Source organism: Protobothrops mucrosquamatus, unplaced genomic scaffold (genome assembly GCF_001527695.2).
Source record: "Protobothrops mucrosquamatus isolate PMUCROS unplaced genomic scaffold, P.Mucros_1.0 scaffold387, whole genome shotgun sequence".
In the NCBI taxonomy this organism is placed as follows: domain Eukaryota; kingdom Metazoa; phylum Chordata; class Lepidosauria; order Squamata; family Viperidae; genus Protobothrops; species Protobothrops mucrosquamatus.
The window spans coordinates 794,864-806,176 of NW_015386719.1; the positions used below are offsets into that span (position 1 = coordinate 794,864).

General features: G+C 36.3%; 1 protein-coding gene across 1 annotated transcript in view; it reads right to left on the bottom strand.

The window, feature by feature from the left end:
* Window positions 1–2,778: 2,778 nt before the first annotated feature.
* Window positions 2,779–11,313, bottom strand: part of LOC107287430 (cytosolic phospholipase A2 epsilon-like) — a 49,387-nt gene continuing 40,852 nt past the window's right edge. The window contains exons 14-20 of the mRNA XM_015815944.2: window positions 11,153–11,267; window positions 10,146–10,283; window positions 8,739–8,846; window positions 7,432–7,617; window positions 6,962–7,128; window positions 5,554–5,740; window positions 2,779–4,004 (exon numbers count right to left, since the gene is read on the bottom strand). Of these exons, the coding sequence (XP_015671430.2) occupies window positions 3,781–4,004; window positions 5,554–5,740; window positions 6,962–7,128; window positions 7,432–7,617; window positions 8,739–8,846; window positions 10,146–10,283; window positions 11,153–11,267 (1,125 nt within the window). The 3' untranslated portion in view covers window positions 2,779–3,780. The remainder of the gene's footprint in view (window positions 4,005–5,553; window positions 5,741–6,961; window positions 7,129–7,431; window positions 7,618–8,738; window positions 8,847–10,145; window positions 10,284–11,152; window positions 11,268–11,313) is intronic.

Consider the following 11,313-nt stretch of genomic DNA (forward strand, 5'->3'; position numbering starts at 1 on the left):
TATTGAACCTTTTCACAATATTCTAATTTTCTGAGATTGTGGATTTGGGGTTTTCATGAGCTGTAAGCCATAATCATCTCACTTATGACACATCACGGCTTGAACTATCTTGCTTTGCATGTAATGAGTCTATCTCATATATTAGGTTCACCTTTTAAGTTGCATTACTGAAATAAATGAACTTTTGCACGATATTCTATTATACCTGTATAATTTTTATACAATGGCAAAATTAGTGCAAATAGCTAGTGCTATTACTATTCAATGATGGAATCATGTGCTCATCTACTAGATTTAATTGGGTGGCTAATCCATGATATTGGAAATATAATATGTTGCTTGATTCAGCAAAAGGCTCCCCAAAAAGGCTGGGCATCACTTACTTTCTCTACTATATAAATCTGTGAGAGTTCAGAACAAAAGAAAGAAGCAAACAGAACCTGCCTAAAAATGTCCAAAGAGAAAGTAGGCAGTCTCTCACAATCCACGCTCTACAATAAATCTTTGGTGCGTTCTGAAATCCAGTATTTTATTAAAGCATGTAATATGTAAGTGGTCTATTTAGATTGATTCTTAGGGGATACTTTCCCTGCTTTTCCTGTGAATGAAAAGAGCATGGCTCATGTCAGTTCAAACAGCATCTTTGCACTTTTTCAAAAAGGCTTGGCTGAAAGTGCCTGACCAGCACAGCTGCTATCAACCCAAATGGTCCTCCTTGCTCCAAAAAGTCAGTGATACACTGACCTGAGAAGCCTTACCCAATTTCCCATCACCCATACAATAAACATTAGAACTAAGCAGCTTTACCAAGGCACAAGCCCTTTCCCACAAGTGGGCCTTGAATAGCACAACCATTCTGGCCCTTCCAGGAATCACATTGGCTCTCATGGAGCAGATTCAGTAACCCAGTCTTACCACACAGGCATCCACATTGATGTTTCTAGTTAACCATTTGGTTGTGCCCAAACTTTGGAGGGATGCAATTGCATCTGGAGCAAGCTGGTTTAATTATACTCTGGCCTCTTCAAGGATGTGTCTAGATCCAGGATAAGCCTTAGATAAAAGGAGCTAGCTGAGAGTGTTTGTGTGTGAGGAACTAGGAGAAAAGGAAATGATGAACTAAATGATAGAACAATTTTATCAGCCATAGCTACTATTGCTACTACAAGATAACAAGGCTTACTAGATCCTAAACAAATGGCACACTAAGCAATATTGCTGCTTGAAACTTTGCCAAGAACTCAACTTGACATTTACAGCCATCCTGCTTAGACCAACCATAGTTTATAGCTTGAAGGTAGACTCTCTGAAATTCCAAAGTGGATAAAAAATTCTGACAGAGATAAGAGTTGGGTCTCATATTAGCACTGGAGAACCGAAAGGGCTAAGTAAACCAAAGGCCAAGAACTTGACTATCTGGTTAAATGAGTAGCGTAAATCCTACTTAGGATATACTAGACAACCTGTGATCCATTGGATCATCATATCAGAGATATTTCCTTACCTAAACAGAGAACAGAATGAACATGGATAGACAAAAAATGTTATGGGAGTAGGAGTAACTTCTGATTTCCTGTTAGCTTCCCCATTGAATTTCCTTGTGCAAAGTTATCAGGAAGCACCAAAAACCCTTTCCTCCCTCCCTCCCAGGAAGGAAGTTTTGAAGAATCTTCTGCTCAGCCTACTTTGTTTCCAGTATCTCAGAACAATCCACTTACAATTTCTTTTTGCAACAAACTCTTTAGAAGTTTGGCTGAATTGTTTTTAAAAGAAAATTTCTCATTAAAATCCTCCCCATATGCAAAACTTCAGAGGTTGCAGAGTTTTTTTTATTTAAGATTTGCTACAAACTGCATTGCTGCGTTAGGTGAGAAGACCCAAAGCTCCTTCCATTTTTCTTAGAGCTCAGCTGAAGAGAAAAACCTTTGGTTGAAAGACTAAACTAAACAGATTGGGCAGTGTTAAATGGATTTAGCCTGAATGGTAACAACCTATCATAATTATCTTCCCCATGGAACTTTTGGAAAAGGAAGAGCTGCTTGTAAGATTTACACAACCATCCTTCCCAAGTCATAAAAGGAAGTGAGATGACTTCTGTTTTCCTCCAGTGAAGTAAGGACAAATCACTGTATAATCACCATGAAGCACTTTTCAGTTCCTTCTCTGATCAGAACAAGGAAGTTCCAGTGAAGGGGAAGGTTTTATGTTCCACCTGCCATTGGCAGCAGAAACACATCAAAATTGCTTTTAGTTTCATAAAATCTCTATGTTTCCCTCTTATGTGGCTACAATTCAGACTCATCATTTTCATTATTTTGATAGTTGCTGAAATTAGCTAAGCAATAGAGAAAAAGAAGACAGCACTACTGAAACCAGAACAGAAAAAAGAGTCAAAGAAAAAAATGCTGCAAGGTATTACAAGTTAGTGGAAATTAGAGATAATACAAGCCATTGGAAGTGAAACTCTGTCTTGTGTTTAGCTTTTTGTTAACAGAGATTAGAATAGACACTTCTTGTAGAATTTTGCTTTTCTTGCTTTGATATGTTTTTTTCTGAAAACTACTGTATTACACTGTGCCTAACTGTAAGGTTACACTTACATTCGTGAATTCTGCAATGAGGGAATGTTCTAGAATGTCTTGATAGAAGTTTCTGAAAATATTAAAATTCTGGCTATGGATTCTGCATAAACGTCAATGCCGGATTGTTCTACAAAGGAAACTTTTCAGTTGATTTTTTAAATTTTATTTTTATTTTATTAATATTGGGGAAAGTGATTTCTATGTGGATAATAGTCTTATATTTGGCTTATCTCTCTTTGATGAGTAAACATATACTGAGGGCTATATATTATACAGGGCCTAGGGATATTTTCCGCAACTCAAAGTCAATGATAGGATTCAGGCAATATAATGTGGTGGGTTTTTTTTTTAGTTTTGGCTTAGTGGGGTATGTGAACATAGTTTTTGTAACTTGTAAGGTTTATGAATTGTTTATTTATCTGACAATGCTTAAAGAAATCCTGATTTAAAGTATGCAGTATGATTCTAGTCATTGATGATATGCAAATATCTCTCCCTCTTTATGATTGGTTTGTATTTGATAGTTTTGATCACTTGCATACTGGCAAGGGAAAGCCAGAGCCCAAATTCTAACATTGCAACATGAAAATCATTCCAACCAATAAAACTAACTGGATTCAAGTAGCATGTTTACAGTTTCCTCCTGAATATGCATGTGTTTTTAAACTGATCATTATTTATTTATCAGAAACTGATTTTATGTTCTTAAAAATTGTTTCTCACCATTCATATGGCACCAGACCAAAATAACTTGTATGAAAGACATTCTCATATATTGTTCATACCATTCTTTGTTACAGAAACAAAGAAAAAATACATATCACAATAGAAATGGAAATGTTTCAAAGAGAAAACCACTATAAACAGCAACATTACAAGGCACAAACAACATTTTTCACAGGATATTTTTTTGCGCTTGTTCAGATGATCTTCCAAATTTATCATTGTAGAAAGTTCTGTATCCATGTTTTACTCTGTCACTGTGCCTTTGTTGCCGAAAGACAACTAGAATTCATTAAAAGAGCATTTCAGGTTTTACAATTTATTCATTTTCATAAAAGCAGCAATTTTTTCCCCTCCATGTCCAGGATCTTAAATATTATTTTCATTATTTTATCTTACTTTCTTTCTGGAATGAAATGATTTGTTCTGTAGTGCAGGGGCAACTGAGGTACTCTCCCCCAAAAAAAGTTTTAGATCACAGCATATGAAGGTTCTTCTTATACTGTTTTTTCCGTTCTACAGCTAACCGTAAAGCATCAATCAAAGTATTTTTGTTATTTTGGATGTTGTACTGGCTCAGTTTTACTAGTTTCTCAAAATCTTCGTCTGAATATTCCAAAGTATAAACATTATAAGGACCAAAGGTACTTGTCACATCAATATCACCATCATTCATCTCTTCAGGACTACGCTTCACACCTATGATTTTTTTAAAATAAAAAGAAAAAAAACCCAGATTGGTCAGAATGCAGCAAATACATGGAGATTCGTCAATTTATTTTAGCACAGGTTTCCCTGTTTTAAACTGGATTAGATGCATGAATTGCTACACTTTGACTGCAGATATATAAGAGCATGGCAAACTAACTTAGCAAAAAAAAAAAGAGATTTTCTTAGCAAGGAAAAAAAAGATTTATTGATTCATTCTAATAAAGAAAAACAATATTTAACTTTTTCATTTAAGAAACCACTGAAATGCATATCAGATAAATTTGCTCAAGGTTTGGAGATGGATTTAAAACTGCTGTCTTTATATTTCAACCATGGAAGGAAAAACTACATTGCAGACGATCAAGAGACTCAGGACACCGCAAATTGGTCTTTGAGAACCTAGAAAACAACACACAATTTACTTGTCTTCTGAAGTTGTCTTAATCTGGCTTCTCCCAGCCACAATTATCTTCTACCTTCCTTGGAACCCTCTACTTCCTGTGCTATATAAGAGACCTACTGTATTGGTTACTGTCACTAATTTTAGCATATTCTTTACCAGACCCTATACTGTTCTGGACCCTGGCAGTTATTGGGTTAAAGACTGGGTTTGGTAATAGGTCAATGGGAGGAGTTTCTAAAGGTCATTGGGATACTTCCTGGACACTAGCCACATGGGATTGCCTTTGTTCATTCAGCCCATGGCTTCCAGCTACACGGTTGGAGATCTCATGGGCATGCCAACATGTGACATTTAAGAAGGAGAAGAGGGGAAAATCTAATATCAATTTACTATTCTTTCCTAGACAGGAGATTTTGCCTTTCCAATCTGGAACAGATAGATAACTCAGAGGAACAAACAGAAAATATTGCTTTATTCTGGGAATCCTGAGCAAAGACTTACAGTTTGTAGAGGTGCATCCAGAATAGGTTTCTGCAATATTGGTTGTCCCCCAGGTAAATTGATATTAGATTTTCCCCTCTTCTCCTTCTTAAATGTCACATGTTGGCGTGCCCATGAGATCTCCAACCGTGTAGCTGGAAGCCATGGGCTGAATGAACAAAGGCAATCCCATGTGGCTAGTGTCCAGGAAGTATCCCAATGACCTTTAGAAACTCCTCCCATTGACCTATTAACAAACCCAGTCTTTAACCCAATAACTGCCAGGGTCCAGAACATATACCACAAACATGGCAAGGCTAAGTCAAAAAATTGGCCATAACCAGCAGAAAAAATATATATTGCATCCAATTTAATTATTTAAAGCAGTGGTTATAACTAGTTGCTCTGTTTTTTTTTTATTCTATCATGTTAAACAAAGTTAAAAAAAATAGACCTAGAGCATTTTATTGGAGAGAAAGGAAAGGCACAACTTTTGTATCTCCACTTTTCACAGTTTGGATCCCTTTAATCCTGAGCTCAAATTCTTTTTCTCCTTTGTATTCCATGAGTTTCTCACATTTGGTTAAAACACAACACCAGATATAATTAAGGGGGGGGGGGGTTAGGAAGCAAGAAGCATTCACACACACTTACCAGGTTCTTTATAATTTTGGAAGGTATTACAAACCAGGGGGTAAAGGAGAACTAATGGAATATTTGGACCTTCTTGTTCTCCTAGCAAATAGCATTCCTTTACATCTTTTTCATCTTGTTCCTGTGGGATAATTCTAGGAAAAGGAATTCCTTGTTCTGAGAAATAATCTGAGGCCATTTGCAGAGGCTGTATAGATGGGGGTGAGGGAAAAACAGTCAAACAAATTTTTATAAGTACTTTATTTTTTAAAGAAAAAAGTATTAAAACCTTACCACAGCTTTCTCACAAGGGTTCTTATGAGCTAAAGTTGGCTTAGTTGCTCAATTTCACAATCTCTAAAGGCTTATAAATGAACAAACATGAAAGACCACAAAAGATGCTGATTCTTTCTTTTTAAAGATGAAAAATGGATGCCTAAACCTCCACAAAACCCATTTTACTCCTTGATCATGTTCCCCAAATGTGAAAAAGACCCACCAGATTGAATATTTTGCTTTGTGCACTCCAATAATGTCTCTCCGAATTAGGGGTTTTCCATTAAAATGAAGACAAAACAAGACCTCACTGATTTTGTGTCTTGATCCTGGTCATTTAGCGGCAGCTGTCAACACAGTTTGTACAGTGTGATGTGGCCTTAGGACTGAGGTGAATTGGGTACATCTGCATACTGGGTAGACTGAAATGTGATTGAATTCTATACCCATTACTCAGTCTATATTCAAAGCCCCCTAAAATACCAGTAGGTTGGGAGCAACCCAGATCTCAGGGAGAAACTCATTGCAGGCCTTGCAACATAGGTGTGCTCTTGGGGTCCTGATAGATGGCACTGTTTAGTCAAAGAAATGAACAGCATATCATCTCTCAAATCAAATGAGCTGGGCACATAATACAGTATGGGAGGTAGGTGGTTCCTCATGTAACCCGGAGAACAGAATAATTGGGGGGAAAGATGTCCTGATTTAACATTCAGTCATCTTCTGGGCCAGTTAGTGTTCTTTGAATAACAACTTCATTGGGCCTTTTCTTCCATCCCAGAATCTTGTGTGCTGTGTAAACCAGAGGACAAAAGAGGGCACTAGAAGTCAAGAAACTTAAGAGAGCTTAAACTGTGATGCCATAACATCAGTAACAAAGGTAAAACTTATTTATAAAAGTAAAAATGGCAAATAAAGTTTTCTGTAAGTTAATTGGCCCAACTGAAAGTTGTTTTTTTAAAACCAGTTTCTCACTTTCATGTGACAAATGTCATGTGGCAGAAGAGGAAGCAGCTGCAAGATTCAGATTCTGTAAAAATAAGATTCCTGCCGAAGAGAAAATAGTTCTGACCATCAACTTCCTCCTTGCATCACAAAACAACAGGACTTATAAGGCCAAACACTGCTGAGAATGGAATGTCATATTTCTCACCAGTAATTGTGAACCTGAGCTATAATTTAAATGTATGAAGAGATCCACTTTTCTCTCTGGCCTCGTAAGTGGGGGATAGCTGGTGTCGAGGGCAAATGCATTATCCACCAGATACAGATGCTCTTCAGATCCAATTAGCTGGTTAGGAAAACTGTCAAGATCACAATCTAAATAAAATATATTTCTGGTTAAAACAGGCAATAGCATTACTCTAAGAAAAGTTTAAAAAAACAGACACAACCATGTAACTGCAACTCAGGAGGGACAATAATGTAACTTTTCTTCTATGCAGCGGACAACTAGGCTTCTTCCCCCCCCCAAATATCTGCCTTTCAGTAATTTGATAAAAGACACGGTTTCATCTAGCAGTCTAGCTTCTGAAAACAAACAGCAAAATCTCCAGTACGTATTAAGAGTATCACTGGAGCACAAGCGCTTCAAAAGGACCTTTAATTAAAAGGAAGCAATACCTTTCCAGTTTGCAAATCCACTCTCTAAATATTTGTTGTGCATTGGACAGCCTCTTAGAAAATTGGGGATCAATGACACAGCAGGTCGCCACATAATAATATCTTGAAAAATGCTGGCAAGGCTTCCTGGAGGACACTGGACTCGAACAGGTAGTTTATACGTTTCTGGACAACCAGTAAGTTCTTCTGCAAACAAAATAATATCCATTAAATGCATGCAGGTGTTTTTTTTTTTCACGGCCATACCTATAATAACCAATGGGTATGGGACACTTGAAAAATGTACATGACTGACTTTTTCTTATTTCATCTGGACTTTGTACTAGTTCACTTTTCTCTCTTGTCTGGCCAAATTTTAAATAATCAAAGATAATTTACACAAGGGCTCCATTGCCCTAAAGGAGCTGTGATGCACCCATTTTACTTTTCTTAAAAGCAGAATGCTGCACAGATATAATTTAGTGTTTTTGCTTTAAGGAATGGGATCTTGATGAGCCATGGTATTTGTGTGCATGTAAAAAAAAAAAAAGGTTCTTCCTATATCACCAAAGTTATGTGTTGCCAGTATAGGATTCATTGTATTGTTTCTATCAAACAACAACAACAACAAAAACCTATCAGATCTGTAGGTGTGAAATTTATTCAATTTATTGGCTGCCCACCTTACCACAGGGTAACTCTGGGTGGCGTACAATATTAAAATATAAAACTATATAAATAAAATACTACAAAAGTATGTAAAAAATACAATAGCTAAAAGATGGGGAGGGAGGGAGTAGGATGAACAGGGAGGAGATGGGATCTGATATTATTCTATCAGCCACCCCCAACATGAAACCCATAGAAAGCAGCTGCATTTATTTATTAAATGTCTACATTGCCCATTTCATCTAAGTGACTCTAAGTGACACATACTGAAACTCGGGCCTACCTAGTTACTGATAACCACTCTCTTACATTTTTTCAATTGTACTGTAGCCTCAGGGACTGAAATGGGGACCTTCTGCAAATAAAACATTTGTTTTCCTACAAACCTTGTAATGTATTTTATAAAAAGGGAGTGTAGAAACTGGGTCAAACCTTGCCTTCTCTGTTTTCCACCAGAAGTCAAGGCAGAAGTCAAGGCAGTTTCAGTCCTGATACCAGAATAATAATGGATTTCTTGCAATTATTACTATTAATACTGGGTATTTTGTAGCAGTATCTTAAACTATAAAGTATCTACCAGATAAAAATACAGGAAGGATATAAATATCCTTCAATCCATATTATCGAACAAAGCAGGAGAATATGTAAAAGAAACTAACTCAAATCAGTTATTCTGTCTCGTGTCCATATCTGCCAAAAATCTTCTGAAGTGGTAGCCTGGTACCAGCCGTCCATAATGTTCACAGAAAACACACTACTCCAGATTCCTGCAAGAGGGAAGACAGGGGTGTTTTTGTGATATCTTAAAAACAATTGTGATGAAATGATTCTTTTCCTTTTCTGCTTTATTGTTTCATAATATAATTGTTGTTATATTTTATATTAGTGAATAATTTGGCCATGGTTATGTATACTGCCATTTTATTTTAAGGATTAACCCAGAGTGTTTTGGTTCAAATCACACTTCAATTGTAAACTGATCTGGGCCTCAGGCAGGATTTTACTCCCTAGAATGCTGTATAGTCAATAAACAATTCCTTGAATTTGTTAGGCAGCACTTTTGCTTATCTCTGTAATTACAAAAATAAACATATGTGTTTATATACAAAACAACTCCATTCTTGTAAATCAGAACAGATCAAGTAATATAGTTTATAATCATCATTTACAAGTAGCGCCTAGTTTAGTTTTGTGAGATATCACTGTTTTTCCATGAGAAATGAAAACTTATTTTCAATTATCGTGTATTTTTCCTGCAACCAAGAATAGAGGATGCTGCTTATTCCAAACAACCAAACACTGAAGATGTAGTGAAATGGATAAATATCATAATTAATTGAAATGTGCTAAACAATGGATGGATTCTTTTTAAAGCCTTTCATCATTATGTATCTTAAAGTATAACAAAATTAAGAAAATATAATGTTGATATTTCAAATATGTACAAAATGTATTATTTACAAATTTACAAAATCATGGAAATAGCCTATTACAGTCATACCTTGGTACTCGACTGCTCTGAAACTTGACAGATTTGGTACTCGACACATTTTGATGAGAAAATTTTATCCCGATATTTGTTTGTTTGGTACTTGATGCGCAAGCTAGAAATGTTGGTTGCCTCGTGACTTGCTAACCTTTCCAGTCAAAACAAAGGGTCACGTGGTAGCCATGTGGTAGCTCTTGCCCTGCTCACATCCCCGTGCAGTCTTATCTTAGCTTCTGTAGTCATTTTGTGCATTTTTTGTGCTTTTTTCTCATCAATACAAGTAAAGGGAAATTTTTATTTTCTTTAAGTATTTATTAATTTTTAGATTTATCATGTGATTATATACCTATCTTTTTTACATATTGCCTTAAAAAAGTGCATTGTCTTTGGTTTGGGAACACATTACATTTATTTACCTTATTCCTTATGGGAAAAATTTGTTTGGTATTCGTCATGTTTGGTACTCATTGTGCCTTCCAGAACCAATTAGCAACAAATACAGAAGCACCACACTGTATTTGGTAAATTTCAGTGTGAGAACTAGTGGCATCTTTATTTTAATTAGCTATTCAGTTACCTTCTAAAAAGCAGATACGTGATTCTGGGATTTTCTCCATCAAGCGTCCCATGAAGAACTTGCTACCAAAGTGTTCAGGACGAATGTAGGCACCATATTTTTGGAATCCAACTTCATATGGTGTGAATTCCAACCATTCTAAAAACAGAGACATAAGAGAATAATATCCCATACATGTTATTAATAGCATTTTACATTATGCTTTTAAATTGCTTATTTATCCAATAGATTTAAATAGCTGCCCATTGTGATATAATTCTATGACTGCTTTCAATGCATAAATTTAATAAGAGTTATCTTTAACACATGCCATACATCAGAGAACTGGAGAGAAGCAACCCAAAATACTGATAAGGAGTAAAATAATAGATACTTCCTGGTTTTTAAGCTTTGCCAGAACATGCTGAACAGGGCTGGAAAAGTTTGCATGGGCTTGGGGAGGGGAGGGGTCCTGAAAAAAAGCCTGAAGGAGCTTTGTGATTTAACTCTATACCTTCCTGTTGAAACAAACTGAAGAGAGTCAAGTATTTTAGATCCTTGATATCCAAGTATGGAATAGCCATTCCTGGAATACTTGATTTAGAGAAACAATAGCACCAGTGGCTTGACCAACGCCCACTGAACTTTTTAAAGCACCTTATATAAGGGGATGCCTTCCCTTATGCTGTAAGTGGAACTTTTTTTTTTCTTGCAGTGGGGGACTTTTGCCTCATCCAAACTGCTCCAACTAACTAATCTAGACTTCTTTTTTTAAAACTGCTTTTAAATTTATTGACTCTTATGTGGCTATTTACTTATTTATTTATCTTCAGTGCCTTTAAGTCAGTCTTGACAGGTCCCTGCAGTTTTCATGACAAGGTTTCTTCAGAAGTGGTTTGCCATCGCCTCCTTCCTAGAGTTGCGGGAAAGTGACTGGCCTAAGGCCTAATTATTTCTGATTCAGGTATTTGCAGCCTTTGGTTATATATATCCCCAAATGTAAGTGCACATTACAATATAATAATTACCTCTAAAGCCTCGATTACTTAGTTTCTCTTTCACATTGAGGCAAAGATATATAGGTAGAGGATTCTGTCCATCAGATAGGGCCTGCTGCTGATCTGAAAGTTTGTGAGGGTTCTCCTTGTTTGTGAAAGAAACAAGAACATAGTTATTGTAGCTGCAAAAG